Below are 15,880 nucleotides of genomic sequence, written 5' to 3' on the forward strand. Positions count from 1 at the left end.
AAAAAAAAAAAAAAAAGTTCTTTAAATGGATGCCAGGTGTGGTTGCGCACACCTCTAATCCCAGCGCTTGAGAAGCAGGCAGATCTCTGAGTTCAAGGCAACCCTGCTCTACAGAGTGAGTTCTAGGACAGCCAGGATTACAGAGAAACCCTGTCTCACAAAAAAAAAAAAAAAAAAAAAAAAAAAAAAAAAGAAAGAAAGAAAGAAAAGAAAAAAGCAGCTTTGAATGATAACTACTGTTAAACAAAATTTGGAAAAGTTATTCTTGTGACTCAGACAGTATCTTTGCTCACAAAGGCAGACATGAAAAAGCAAAAGTAACACATGAACACTCTTCTGCTTCCTCATAAGTACATGCTACACTGTAAATGATGACTTAGGGTTTCCAGAGCTTCAGGAGTCCATCTTCACTGTAGGTAGCTATCAGGTTCTGATGCGGGTGGTGTGCAATTCCAATCACATCCTTCTCATGTACCTAGAAGGTGGAAAACAGGGTGCATGGGTCTTACTTGTAAAAACACTCCCAAGAGGCCGTTAGAGTTGGCTGAGAAGACATAATTACAAAGTATTTTGTTAAACCACTAAAATTTGGAGACCATTTATTATTATAGCAACTGGCATGAATTTCTCATAAGCCAGGTGATGGCACACGACTTTAAAATCCCTGCACTCATGAGGCAGAGGCAGGTGGACCCCTGAGTTCTGGGACAGCCAGGACTAGGACTACACAGAGAAACCCATCTTGGAAAAAAAAAAGAAAAAAAAATTACTCTTCATAGTATCTTCAATTTAGTTGAAATTTTAATAGCCTAAAACTGAAAGTGTCAAAAGTAATCAAACTGGAAGGATAATACACAAATATGCAAGCAGTTAACCTTCAAAAAGAATGGGAAAACCCTGTCCCTCCAACCCCTCTGCCCCAGAAATTGTGGCCTAGCTAGCTAGCTGTCCCTTCTCTGAAGCCAAGCTGTACTACATACAGCTGATTCTAATAGATATTGTAAAGGCCTCCACTGCAGGTTTCCAGAAGCGTTCAGAGAAAGAATGTGCATTACCCCCATCCCTATGTGGTCCTGACTACTCACAGTCAGCGTTCTCTCCAGCTTGCCAGTGACTGTACTGAAGCAGTAGAGCACGAAGTCCTCCCCGACACAGTAGATCCACTCACCCCGGGGGGAGAGTGCACAGCACACGAAGTCACCACCTTCTCTTTTACCAGAGCTGAAGCTTCTCACAATCTACACATATCCAAAAAAAAAAAAAACAAAAAAAAACACCAGGTTGGCAGTAGGTCAACTGTGGGCAGCTAAACTACCAAGGCCACTAACCTAACATTTAATAGGGGCGTCTGGAGACAGGGTCTCATGTAGCCAGGATGGTTTTCAAGCTTGCTATGCAGCCAAGGTTGACTCTGAATTCCTGATGCTTCTGCCTCTACCCTCCCATGTGCTGGGATTAAAGGCATATGTCACACACCCAGAAAACAAACGAATTTTAAAAACTGACATTTTACACTGTTATTTTGTACTTTGGTGACTACTGTAGTTCCATTCATCCTAATAAGCTAACAAAAGTAGCAGAGAGAAATTTTGAATTTTGCATCCAAGTCACTAACCCTGTCCTTCAGTTACTTTATTGACCATGTTCTAATGAGGCAAATTTTACTACCTCACATATAATCCTTTTCTCTAAATCAAGATAGCTTTAGTTTTCAGTGCTACCTGAACTTAATTCGCCAGTCCACTCTTAACAGATGCAATGTGTATGTTCCATCCAGGAGGGAACACTAAATTTTACTTTATGATATACAACATCAAATTCATCTTGGGAGTGCTTGCCTGCAGTCCAGCCCTTGGGAGACTGAGGAAGGAGAATTCAGAATTAAAGGCCAGCCTAGGCTACATAGTGAGACATTGCTGTTTTCTTCTTAATAATATCCCACATTAGCTTGTGTGGTAGATGTTATAAGAGAATAATCCACACCACACTGGATCTCCCTAAATGGGAATGAATGTTGCTATCTGAAAATCTTCAGGTCAGTTCTAAAGGAGGCTAAAAGACAGACCAGAGCTGGGCATTGTGGTATACACCTACAACCCCAACACTCGGGAGTCTGAGACAGGAGGATCATTGAGTTTGAGGGTAACTCAGGCTACATAAGAAGATCCTGTCTCAAAAGAACAAAAGACAGATTAGATGAAGGATGAAGACGCATCAAACACTTCTTTCTGTATGTGTGTCGATAAATACACACAGTGTACAGTTTAGACCCAGTAAACCTTTGTTTGGTCACAGTATAGGCCAGAAGCACCTTCTGAGTACTCACCTGCCCCTGCATGTTCATGATGACCACTGTGTTTGATCGGTTGCACACAACAAAGTGCTCTGGGTTTTTAGGAAGCAGAATCACGCTATTGACAGTAATATCTGTTCCTGCAGTACTGCCCAAGGACTTAAAGGTATTTGAACATTCCGTGGTCTTCATATTCCAGATCTACCATACAAAAATGTGAAGCATAACATTTAGATTATGAGAATCTCTAAAGTGTTAAAGATTAAAAATTAACAATTAGGTTTTAAGAAAATGAAATGACCAACACTGCCACATGTACTCACTCTTCATCATTTCACTGGCATAATAAAATAAAAACCATTTATGATGCAGGATCATGCTATCTTCATAAACAACTAGAAGCCAGCACAGTGGCACATATCTCTAATCACAGCCTCAAGGAGTGGAGAGTTCAAGGTCAGCCTGGGTTACTGTATAGCAAGATCCTGTCTCAAGCCAAACAAAAAATACCAGGCATGATGGTACATACCTATCATTTCAACCATCAGGAGGCTGAGATAAAAGGACCCCTAGTTTGAGAAAGTATAATATTCTAAGACAGTCTAGGAAAGAAGGGAGGAAAATTACCCAGGGACCAAAGATGTGGCTCAGGGTCACTACATTTAGAAGAACTCTTTCTATACATGACAAAGCTTGGGTTGTATGAGTCTGAGGTTATATGAGTGTGTCATATAGACAAACAAACAGGGAACACACACAGCATACTTTTGTCTCTGGTTCCCAAGCTGTACCATCACCATCCTCACCAATGCTGCCTTCTTAAAAAGCAACTATGAAACAGACATCCCAGAATGAGTCAATGGTGATACTTTACCTTCACAGTGCCATCAGAAGATGCACTGATAATGTAATGTCCATCTTGTGTAAATGTTGCCTCATTAACAAAGGAGGAATGACCTCGAAATTCTTTCAGTGTTTTTCCAGATTTTAAACCATGAATTCTATCAAATAAAATGAAAAGAATACTCAATGTTACTTTGGAAGCAAATCATTGAATGCATTTTACATGAATTGCCAAAGTATTACAAAATTAAATGAAGAAATATACATAAAGAAACAGGATAAATACAAACTACTCAGCAAGAGACTGCAAGAAATATCAGTAACCACAGGCTTCTACCCAGACTAGTAACTAGGGGATTAACTAATGGGTCTCAGCTACATCCCAGGACTCTGTAAAAAGGTCGTCCTCTTAAAGTAATTATGACACAAGTGGCTCCAGACCACATTTTTTGTTCTTTAAGGCAAGAGTTTTACTAGGGAGTGCAAGCTGGCCTAGAATTCACAGTGTATCTGTCTCTGCCTTCCAAGGGCTGTGAGTCCAAGTTTCCACCTCCACACCCAGCTTCACAGACCACACATTGAGAAACACAAAACCCTGTTATTTCACCCTTCCAAATCTCTTCTGGATAAAGAGTGGATGCATAGAACAGTGCTGTGCCAGCTGAACCTGAGGAAATGAGGCCTCACATATTCTTGTTCTCCCTATCACCCCATCCTGAAATAGCATAAAGACTCACTAGAAACTTCTCCCTCTGGGGCCTATTTTTTATTTTTGGTTGTGAGCCTAGCCTTTAATGGCTGAGCCATCTCTCCAGCCTGGTCTTATTTATCAAATCGTCATGAGGACAGTTCGGGATTCCCATTACCTTATTGTTTGGTCAAAAGACGCACTAAGGATCTGACTGCTATCCTTAGAAAAGCTTAGACAGGTGACACCTTTACTATGTGCCCTTTCAAATCTTCTTAAACACTGTCCACTCTGAATCTTCCACACCTGTATTAAGGAAATAAAAATGTGAATAAGGTGTTAGCAGGTACAGTCCACAACACAGTACTAATATAGCAAGACAACACCAAGGTGCATGCTAACAGTTTAGTCTGGCATGTCTACTGCAGTAGTACAATGATATGGAGCCCTTTGAAACTTAAAACTCTTCTCTTAGAAGCTATTAAAATAAAGATTCAAGACTCAGTGCTGAACTGCTTAGTAGTTAAGAGCACTTGCTTTTATAGAAGACTCAGGTGCAATTCCCAAAACCCACATGGCAACTCTGAACTCCCTGTTAGTCCAGTCCCAGTGGAAGGAATCTGATGACCTCTTCTGATGTGTATATGCAGGAAAAACACTCATACATGTAAGATAAAGAAATCTTAAAATAAACCAAGATAAATAAATCTTTCAAACAAAACACAACACAGTGGTAAGAGTGTTTGTCTAGGCCCTGAGTTCAATCCCCAAGACCAAAACAAAAAACCAGTATCCAAGTCTAAGCAGTGACTATTTTCCACATTTTATCTAGTCCCAGGGGCATTATCAGCAACTAAAAAGAAACCACAGATAATGGGGCTGTATACCAGCACCTTTAAATATACATTTAAGTGTATATATAAGAATAGATAGATAGGGAGGGAGGGAGGAATAGATAACCTATAATACATTACAGTAAGCTACAACCAAAACAGACATGAACAGATTTGAATATAAGTGCTGTATCTAATTTACCAACTATGTGACCCTAAACATGTTAATAGACTATAAACATGTTAATAATCCCAGACAGAATCATTAGTAAAATTGAAAAAGAAAAAGGAATTAGCAGCAAACTAATGTTAAATATATAGGAGTATTTTGATAGTGAGTGTCAGTGTACCATACCATTAAAAAATTTGAAAATCCCCTGAACATAGGTCTCAGCTAGAAGGCCTGGGCAGTCTAAGGGACTTCATACAGTGGAACCAGGATGTATTCCTGGTGCACAAAAGGACTTTGCGGGCACATCCCCCATGGAGGAATACTCCCTTAACCTAGAGACAGGAGAGAAGTCCTAGTCCCTACTCCAAATGACTTGACAGATTTATATGACCCCTCCTGGAGGGCATCACCCTACATGTGGAGTTGGGAGGGGGATGGGAAGGGAGGGTGGTTGGAGTGCATGTGAGGGTGGAAAAGAGGAAGGGAGAGAGGTAACTGGGATCAATATGTTAAAAAAAAAAAATTAAAATTAAAAATGTCTAAATGTACACATTCTCGGCACTGATCCATACCTTAATCTTTCCATCTTGGGCACCAGTTGCTAACATTTCTGTATCTCTGCTGAAACACATGCAGAGGACAGCATCATCCATCATCATGAAGTTATCCTGGGCCTGGTACTTTAGATCCTAAAGTAAGTGATGATTAACAGTTACTAAATTAACACAAAACCAAACCACTGTCCCAGTGGCCCTACCCAGAGCCCTAGAAACTGACTAAAAGCAGGAGTTCTAGGGCCCTGAACTCCAGTTCTCCTATTTGCACAGCAAGTATTTTAACCACTGATCCATTTCTCCAGCCCCTGCAAAGCATATTTTGATTTCCTTAAAAGAGAAAGCTTCTTAAATAAAAAAAAAAAAAAAAAAAAAAAAAAAAAAGCTGGGAAGTTATTGTCTTACAAGCACGATCCCCAAAACACACAAAATATGTAAAAAAAAAAAAAAAAAAAAAAAAAAAAAAAATGCATGGTGTACTTTTGTAATCCTAGAGCGAGGAAAACAGAGGTAAGTCTGGATCTCACTGACCATCCAAGCTAGCCTATTTGAGGAGTTTCACTCCAGTAAAAGATCCTAAGTCACAGAACAAGGTGGACAACACCTGACTGACAACACCCAAGGTTCCCTCTGGTCACCATACAAACGTACATTAGTACCTGCAAATTCACATGTGCATACACATGTGGGGAGTGTGGTCATAAACTTCACAGAACTTTAGAAATACAATTAGTATTACAATTAGGTGAGACTGGCAACCATCTAAAAGGGATTCATTACATCAGTCACATGATTCATTGCATGCAATGTAATTCAGCAAAATCGAGGGGCATAATAAAGTATATGACATGTATGCTGCCATCTGTGTAACATTATTAAAAGAACACATAAGTAACTGCTAGAACACTCAAAAAATGGGTAACCCAGGCTCAACCAAGGAAGAGACTGGCTCAAGGATGAGACTAAGAATACTACACTTGAAGACCTCATGACACCTTCTAAATATTAGACAGACATGTTACTCAAAAAGTGTTTAATTTTTATAAAAATTCATGAAAAGTATAGATAATAAAGGTTTTCCCACATTTAATGAAAATTCAGTAATTTAAATGAGCTTTTAAACTATAAAAATACATCTTTCATAAAGGTCCTTCTTCAATCATCTAACTCAGAAATAAGACATAATTAACTGAAAATTAGCAATTCTTCCTTAGTAAGTTAATGCATTTGAAATACTTTACCTTCCTGATTTTTCCCGTAGTGAAGTTCCACACTTCAATAAATCCATCAACAGATCCAGTGACCAGATACTGACCATCTGGAGAGAACCGAGCACACTCCACATGGGATTTCTGACCAAACTGTATCAAGTGAAACAAAGGACACATACATTGTTACCTAATGGCCTACAAACAATTCCCATTTTAGCCTCCCCCTCCTTTTTGATTTTTTTGAGACAGGATTTGTTACTCTGTATTGTTTTGGATCCTGTCCTGGAACTAGCTCTGTAGATCAGGCTGGCCTCAAACCCACAGAGATCCACCTGCCTCCGCCTCCTGAGTGCTGGGATTAAAGGCGTGTTCCACCAACGCCCAGCCCATTTTAGCCTTTTGAGAAACCCTGCCCTGGCAGAGATGGCCAATACTGTGGAGTATTGGAAGGCATTTCTACACCTGGACCCTGGTGTATACTTTCTCTAACCAATTTTATATCAAAATGTTGTTGCCTTTTCAATGAAATTATTTGCAAAAAACAAAAAGGGGGGGTAGGGGGGAACCAAAAAATTTTTGTCCTTTCAAAGATGATTTCATCATGTGGCCTAAGTTCACCAAAAACTCAATGTAGCACACACAGTTGAGACCATCCTACTTCAATAACCCTAAGTGCTGGAACTACAAGCATACATCACCACACACTGCTGGAAAATTTTTTTTATTTGGTTTTGGTGTTTCAAGACAGGGTTTCTCTGTGTAGCTGTGGCTATCCTGGTACTCATTCTGTAGCCCAAGCTGGCCTCAAACTCAGAGATCCTGACTGTGTCTGCTCCCAATTGCTGGGATTAAAGGTGTGCACAACCATTACCCTGCTGTCTAGGTCTATTTTCAACGCAAAAAAAAAAAAAAAAATGTTCATTCAGAAAAATTGTAGCCCAATGGTATGACTCAAAAATATTATCACGTGGAAGTTAAAACAAACAGTGCAGTAAAGACATACAAAATACTGAACCAAAGTCCAAGTTAAGGAATATGCAATGTTTGTATGTGTGCATATTTGCAATATAGTATACAAATGTATAAGCATGTTCATGCAGGTGCATGCTCATATGGAGGTTAGAGGTCAAGGTATCAGATTCTACCTCTCTCTACCTTATTCTTCAAGACAGAGCCTCTCACTAGACATGAAGCTCCCCATATTCTGCTACAATGGCTTGCTAGTAAGCCCCTAATATCTGTCCCCTGCTGCCCCAGCACTGGGCTTACACATACATGCTGACATGCTCAATTTTATGTGGGCTCTGGGAACCCAAGTTCAGGTCCTCATCTTTGCACAGCAAACATTTTATCCACTGAGCCATCTCTTTATTTAAGCCTGTGAATATGCAGCATTTTAAAATCCATTAATTCAGAGCACAAAGTTACAGAGAAGCTAATATACTAAACATACCCCTAATTCTGGGAACTGAACTATTTGATTGTGCCTTTTCCTAAAACAGTCTCCAAATATAATCAAAGTCCAGAGATGTAACTCAGTGGTCTGCTGAGGTTCTAGGTCTAATCATTACAAGTCAACTTTACAATCCATGACTGGCCCTTTGCCTGACCAACAGCAGACTAAGCACAAATGTTTAACAGGACATGCATATATAAAGTTCATATAGTCTCAGATTTAACCAAAGAGCGAACATTTTTCCAAATATAAGATTATGTGCTGGTTGTCAAATATGTATCTACTTGTGTATACAACTGACCTGTGCCACTGCCAGGCTACAGCAGTACTCCAGTGGACACCAAGAGAACCCTGAGTACTGCCAGAGCTCTCCTCCCTGGTACCCAGCTTCTGCCCATGGGGCCTGGCTCTGCACATGATGAGCATTCAACTAATCACAACTGTTAAAAAGCTGTCAGCCCCTACCTTAATATGCCTGCTCAGCTGAGTAGGAAACTTTTCTTCCTCCACATCTTTGACAGCTGCTTTGCCTCGAAACAAATCTATGGTCATACCAGGAGGAAGCAATCCTTGGTGCTGCTGCCACTTCAATGCCTGTGAAAAAAGAGAGCATGGCAATCCATTGAGTAGAAGTGAAGAGCCAATAACTGCTGCTCAGGCAAAACCATGCCTGAGAGAATGAGTTCCAGAGGAAACTACACTTCCCAGTCACACAAGCTATGGTTCAGTGTCCAAGAACATGGACTTTTCATGGGAGACTTAAACAGGCAAAAACTATCTCACATCTATTTTTCTTTGTTAAAAACAAAAATTTGGAAAGCAGGAATTTCCCAGAGTTCTAAAACTCAAAACCAGCCATTAATAAAGTTTTACAATAATCTCTTCAAATCATTTTCCTCTCACATGATGTGCTTACTTGTTCTATTAGTAATTATACTATATTTCTAGTTTTCATCTAATATCACATCATACTATGACATACCATACATACACATGCTTGTATGTATTAAGAATTGCAAAGCTATCTTTTGTTTTTTTAAGTTTCTCTGTGTAGCTTTGGAGCCTGTCCTGGAACTCTGTAGATCAGGCAGGCCTTGAACTCACAGACATGACCATAGAACTGGTAAGAATATGGATTCTATGAAGCATGAACATTAAAATCCAAGTTCCCCAGCAGCACATCCCACATTCCTGGATGGCTAGCCTACATTGCTGCTCCAGGAAAAGAGGAAAGGTGGTTCTGCACAGCTGCTGAACGATTAGCCTTGTAGGAAAGCTCTATTCCCAGTCTGTGTAATTTCCTTAACTCAGAAATATGCCTTAACACAGGATCCAGTAGCAGGAACTCAGGGTGATTTCAGTCCTATAGGAGTTCACTTACCTGTCCCAGCAATGCCATGAGACGAGATGGAGGCACCACACTGACCTCCCCAGCTAATGCCTGGGCAATTGCTGCTCTCCTTTTCTCTTTGCTACTTCCATCGGGGTATGCCTAGGGAAAACAAACAAAAAAGAAAAAGAAAAAAGAGGTGTCATCATCTCCAAGGAGAAGCAAAGCATTAATGTATATATATTTAAAGCTCAGCAGCTAAGAGCATGTACTACTCTTCCAGAAAACCAGGTTGATTACCAATACTGACACTGGGCAGTTCACAACTGCCTATAATTCCAGCTTCAGGAGAATAGTCTAGCAGAGTCTGTTCTAACAAGCCAGCTGGGTTACCTGAGTAGAGGTGGTTGAGAAAAGGCAGATAAAAGAAACAGACAGAAACACAGGATAGATTCAGGACTGACCGGTCAATGCCTTTCAGCATTGACCAGACAGCCCAGAGTTTAATATAGACCCTGCTTATATACAGACTGGAGGCAAAGCAAAACAAAGAGCAGCATAGTCAATTAACCAGCTCCCTATCTCCATGTGCCTTTTGGCTGCCATCAGAAGCTTGCTAGATAATATGCTCTTTCCCATGGGCTCCAGCAGAACTTTCTCACAGCTTTCAAGGAGACTGAAACAAGCAGGCTTGAACTCTGAGTCAGAATAGACTCAGATGGAACTGAGTCACTTGTGGGCTCCCATAATATTCAATGCCTCTGGCTTGCTCAGGCTCCTGCAAACAAGCACACATGCACACTGTACACAGTACACATGTACACACAGACACACACACACACCTAAATATAATAAAATTTTTTTTCAAAAGCAAAGGATACAAACATTCAAAGAGGAAAACATGAAAATAAAATATCTAAATAACAGGTGATGAATTAAGACAATTTAGTATTTTAAAATAACTTTCCAATTCTACATACTGCACTTCTGAAGTATGGGTGAAAGCTGGTTGCTATCAGTCAATCTGAAGAGGACAGGTAAGCCACAAAGACAGAGGAAGGAGTCTAGTTCCTGACGTATTTGCAGGGCCAAAGACTCATTCTTCAGAAATCTAACTTTCTATTACCGAGTTCTTTCCTTGCTTTTTGACAGCCTCTAGTGAAAGTTCATGTGAGAAAGAAACTGTGTTTGTGTGAGTATATGTATAATCGCATCAGTGGATAAGATCACTATGTGGGGAAAAGGTATTTGACACCAAGCATCATGAAATAAATTTGAATACCATGGGAGAAGACAAGAACCAACTTCTATAAGTGGTCCTCTGACCTCCACACATGTACACCTGCCCAAACACATATACACAAACAAAAATTTTAAAATTTTACAAGGGCTCATTAATTAATCTTCACAATTAACATAGATGTCTTTTCACTAAGATATCCTTACCTCACGAGGATCAAAGTAGGACCTGGCTAAGAGGTTTTCCAGATGAATATAACGCTCTGGTTGTGTTTGCTTCAACATAATCATGGGGTCTGTCTGTCTCAGAAGTGACCTGGCAGCACCCAATTCACGAAGTTCTATCAATTCCAAAACAACCTGGACAATGGAAAGAATATACATTTTTCAGCACATCCTCTATCAGTAATTTCCTTTCTTTTTTTCCCCCCAGACAGGGTTTCTCTATATAGCCCTGGCTGTCCTGGAACTCACTATATACACCAGGTTTCCCTAGAACTCACAGAAACCCAACTGCCTCTTACTTCCTAAGTATTGGAATTAAAGCTGGGTGCTATCATGCCTACTTTCTTATAAGTATTTTTCAGAAAGAAAAGTTTGATACAGACAAGGCCTGTCAAAAGTATTTCCTATACTAGGAAACACCATTTATCTTCTTCACTAGCAATTTCAAGTGGATAACTAAATTATAAATAGGTGTCACAATAGCATAGTACACAGCCCATCTGTCTCAAAAAACTATAAGTAATAACTTCAATCCTTCAAATTCCACCTTTCTTTCCTCTTCTTTGATATTGCTTAGTTTGTTTTGAGACAGTGTCTCACTACTATGTAGCCCTGGCTAGCCTAGTACTCATGTAGACCAGGCCACCCTTGCCTCCCCCTCAAGATTAAAGGTTTGAAACATCACACCTGGCTTTTCTGATGTTTTGTTTTGGTTTTTTTTTTTTTTTTTTTTTTTTTTTGGAGACAGGGTTCTCTGTGTAGCCCTGGCTGTCCGGAAATTCACTCTTCAGACCAGGTTGGCCTTGAACTCAGAGATCTGGCTGCCTCTGCTTGAAAGTAAATGACCTGGTTTGTTTTTCAATGTGTTGTTTTATAATAAATAGTTTGCTATTTGTCCTGGGGTCTTGTTTCATAGTTTATAAAACCCTGAGAATTCCTTTAATCGCAGAATTCAGGAAGCAGAAGCAGGCAGATCTCTGTGAGTTCAAGGCCAGCCTGATCTACAGAGTGAGTTCCAGGGCAGGCTCCAAAGCAATACAGAGAAACCTTGTCTCAAAGTAAAAAAAAAAAAAAAAAAAAAAAAAACACCCTTAGAATTCTACTAGTGACAAAGACAAAGCCATCTGTTGCTCCAGAGCCCTCTGAATAACACCCAAGTTTGTGCTAAAATGATGCCTTGGGACAGAGAATGGTTACCATAAAAGCCAATATTAACAGATTAAGGTTTTTAGCCAGCCCCACCTCTGGGGCAAAGAGTCAATGGGGAGGTAGAAAATGAAGACAGGAAATTGTAATGTTCAGCAGGGTTATATAATAAAGCCACAACAGAACCCTCTGGCTGGTGAGTGGCACAACCCAATTCCACTGAGACAAAACCAAAGTTCTACATGCAGGTCTCTCAGACTTTGTTCTTTCTGTCTTTTCCTTTGGCTAGTTCTGATCTGTGTCCTTAATAATAAGACTTTAGTCACATAAATACAGAGCTTTTCTAAGTTCTATGGATCATTCTAATAAATTATTAAATTTGAGTACGTCACATGAGTCCCCGAATTTAATCAGTTGGCCAAAAAGTTAATTGACCTAAAGTCAGGTGGTGATGGGGCACACCTGTAATCCCAGTGCTCTAGAAGCAGAGGCAGGTGGATCTGAGTTTGAGGCCAATCTTGTCTACAAAACCAGTTCTAGGAGAGCCAGGGCTACACAGAAAAATCCTGTCTTGAAAAAACAAAGCAAAACAAAAAAGAAAGAGAAGAAAAGCCTAAGTGGTCTAAAAATGTCACACACACCCCTTCCCCACTCCCCCTCACCCTGCCACCAGCAACCCCAACACAGTGCAGCTAGTATCTAAAGGGAGGGAAATCTGTGTCAAAGTTAGTGGTGTGTGCTAATTCAGGTGTGTGCTAATTCCAAGTGGTCAATGCCCTAACTGAATCCCATTGTATTATTTGATATTGGAAATACTTTTCTCTCTCTGGTCTTACTAAATATCCTAGGCTGGCCTGGAACTTACTATGTTGACCACCTGGTCTCAAACCACCACACTCAACTTTAGAACTTTAGAATACTTATTTTATGGCCACCTAAAAAGTAATTCAGTTTCCCTGGGTTCCAGCCTCAAAACCATACCAAGAAATAATTTAAATTTGAAAAAATACTGACTCTTCCAAGATGGAAGAAAAAAAATACACGGTTGAGTCTTGAAGATGTGTATTTTTTCCGTTTTACAGTCATTTATATGTCCCTTGAGCATTTGAAGGAAAGCTCACTGATACTTCCCAGTTAAGGGACCAAACCATAAAACCTCAGGAACATTACCTGTTCATAGAGATCAATAAGGGTTTTGTCTGGCAATTTCAGAGACTGTATAGCCTGTAACACAGTATCCCAATGGCCACTATTAATATCAGCCACGAAACTTTCAATGCTGTCCACAGTATTGAGAGAAACAGTAGTCTCCTCCTGTAAGGTGGCCAATGCCCGATGTAAACTGTTCTCCTTCAAGTACTGCATGATAAGACGAATCACACTGAAAGAAATAAAGAAAGACATCAGTTTAGAGATCTCCAGTCACCAGAGGCCAAAGTAAACCTTTTGGGTTAACTAGGCAACTTAATCCTTCGACTGCCCACTTTCCATTTAATTATGAAAGTAAAACTTTGCAAAAGTCACAGAATCAAGATTCCAAAGGACTTCCATCCAAAGATAGGAAAACCATGGATCAGAGAGGAGAAATCATTTGCCCAATGTCTCCTACTCAGAAAGTTGGTAGTCATTACTACTCGGATCACTGGATTACTGGACATTTGTGTGAGAAACTTTAAACCTACAATAGTCAATGATATTTTTTAAAGCATCTGGCCAGATGGTGGGGGCATACAGCTTTAATCCAAATAAAAAAAATTTACAAGCCAGATAGATAAACAAACAGACATAGATAAAAATCATCTACATTGCTGTAGGAAATCTTGATCCTTTAAAAAAAAAAAATGAAAAGCCAAATAAATAAATCATTAAATAGATTGAATCATTAAATAAATTGATTGCATTATTAAATAAGATTATCTACGTTGCTCCGGTAAATCTTGGTCAATTTAAAACAATGACAAGTCAAATAAATAAGTAAATAGTCATTAAGTAAATTGAATCATTAATAAATTCAATTGTTAAATAAATAGATTGAATCATCTACATTGCTATAGAAAATCTTGGTCCATTTAAAAAATGACAAGCCAAATAAATACGTAAATAAGATCTACATTGCTGTAGAAAATCCTGACCCATTAAAAAATGACAAATAAGCCAAATAAATAAAAACATAGATAGGCAGATGGAAAGAAAGGAAGGAAGGGAGGGAGGAAGAAAAGGATCATTTAAATTGCTATATAAAATCTTGGTTCCTTTAAAAAAAAAAATGACAAGACCTTCCTACCTTCCTCTTTAGTGCTACGATTATAGATGAGCACACTTCATGCCAGGTTTCCAGTCTTAAACAATACACAGCAGGTCTCAGTTTCGGGAAATTTAATAAAAACCTCCCCGTTCTGCAGATCTAAGGACAGATCTACCTCCCTTGCACTCCGAACACAAACGTCTGCTAATTTACATTTTACTTGTTAGCAAGAAGAGGCAAAGGATGGAGTCCTGGCCAAGTTCACGAAAGACTCAGCATGCAATCAGTAACTCCACGCCTGCCTGGCTCCTCGCCGTCCCCGTGTTACTAAGCATCACTCTTCTGACCCAAACCTCAAACTCTGTCTCTCTGTCCACACAGCCGCTCTCCATCTACAAGCTGCAAACCAGAACTCGGCGCCACATTGGGACTGAGCAAATGGAAGCAGCCGAGCCTTTGCGGACTAAGACGAGAAGCTGCCTCCCGGGCAGGCTGGGGGACTTGTTACACGCCGACTGCACTGAGTGAGGGGTGGGTTAGGGCAGAGCAGTCAGGTCGGCTCCGAGTGCCTCTCCAGCCCCACAAGCGGGCCGCGGGGCTCCGGGCCGCCCGCCCCAGGGCTGCTCCCCCGCGGGCACACCGAGGAGACAAGCCAACCGAGGCCGCAGCCTCCTCGGACGTCCTCCCGAGCCCCCTCCACCCTACGCCACGCCACGCCGGGTCAAGCCACAGCAGTACTCACTCGGAAGACTCGATTTCGATCGACATAGCGGTGTCGCTCCGGGTCCAGGCCCCTCTCAGTACAGACCGGGTCGCACACCGCTTCGCGACAACTCCGGCGGCCGCCTTGCGTCACTTCCGCCCGGCGAAGGTCTAAGGGCAGCGAGTGAAGCGCAAAGGTTACGCAGTGCGTGAGGGATCGAGACTAGCGCACTTGTCAAAAGTCCGTCTGGAGGTGACAAGACGGCTCAGAAAGTAAAGGCGACTGCCGCCGATCCAGGCCAACTGAGTTCGATCTCGGGACCCACAAGGTGGAGGCGGAGAACTGACTGGCTCGCGCCGGGTGTCCTCGCTGAGCTGAGGCAGGGCTTCCTATTGCACACTAACGCAAGCACGGTGTCTGTTTATATAGGTTGGCTATCCCGGAACTCGAAACCCCGCCCTCCGGTCCCACCCTATCGGTGCTGCTTGAGCTACATAGTGGGTTCCAGAACAGCCAGGGGCTGCATAGAGAGACCCTATCTCGAAAAACAAAACAAAACAAAAAAACAAAAAACAAAACAAAACAGACCCAAAAGCTTAAAATTATTTTCACTACATTTTATCTATTGTGTGAGCATATGCACTGTGTATGTCTGTGTGTATACATGTGAAGGACAGAGGATAACTTTAGAGGAGTTGATTTTCTCCTTCTGCTATGTGTATCGAAAATCGAACATTTTTAAACTTGTGGCAAATGCCTTTACCTGCTGAGCCATCTAACCGGCTCTGTCATACTATTTTACTTCAGTTAGAATTACTTCTTTGTTTTACCTATGAAAATAAATATTTTATTTATTGTCTTCCATAATTTTTATTTTATTTTTAATGGAATCAGTTTTTATAATTGCAATTATAATTCTTTTTATAAATTCAGGCTTATTCA

The 15,880-nt window shown here is 40.6% G+C and overlaps 1 protein-coding gene across 1 annotated transcript; it reads right to left on the reverse strand.

Moving 5' to 3' along the window:
* Positions 1 to 248: 248 nt before the first annotated feature.
* Smu1 (SMU1 DNA replication regulator and spliceosomal factor) lies at positions 249 to 15,111 on the reverse strand. The gene is made up of 12 exons (XM_051187539.1): positions 14,978 to 15,111; positions 13,161 to 13,371; positions 10,827 to 10,979; positions 9,432 to 9,542; positions 8,516 to 8,644; positions 6,625 to 6,744; positions 5,402 to 5,518; positions 4,003 to 4,130; positions 3,168 to 3,294; positions 2,327 to 2,494; positions 1,086 to 1,238; positions 249 to 475 (listed from the first exon to the last, which is right to left on the reverse strand). Exons 1-12 carry the CDS (start codon positions 15,001 to 15,003, stop codon positions 377 to 379), a joined length of 1,542 nt encoding a protein of 513 aa, XP_051043496.1. The 5' UTR covers positions 15,004 to 15,111; the 3' UTR covers positions 249 to 376.
* Between the last annotated feature and the right edge of the window lie 769 nt (positions 15,112 to 15,880).

Source organism: Phodopus roborovskii, unplaced genomic scaffold (assembly GCF_943737965.1).
Source record: "Phodopus roborovskii unplaced genomic scaffold, PHOROB, whole genome shotgun sequence".
Classification (NCBI taxonomy): domain Eukaryota; kingdom Metazoa; phylum Chordata; class Mammalia; order Rodentia; family Cricetidae; genus Phodopus; species Phodopus roborovskii.

Excerpts from the sequence above, each read along its gene's own strand:
- Smu1 (XM_051187539.1), bottom strand. The coding sequence starts at position 15,003 with ATGTCGATCGAAATCGAGTCTTCCGA. Across the intron at positions 6,745-8,515 it reads AGCTGAGCAGGCATATTAAG|TTTGGTCAGAAATCCCATGT; the intron begins GTAGGGGCTGAC and ends CACTTGATACAG. Across the intron at positions 2,495-3,167 it reads CTTCTGATGGCACTGTGAAG|ATCTGGAATATGAAGACCAC; the intron begins GTAAAGTATCAC and ends TTTGTATGGTAG.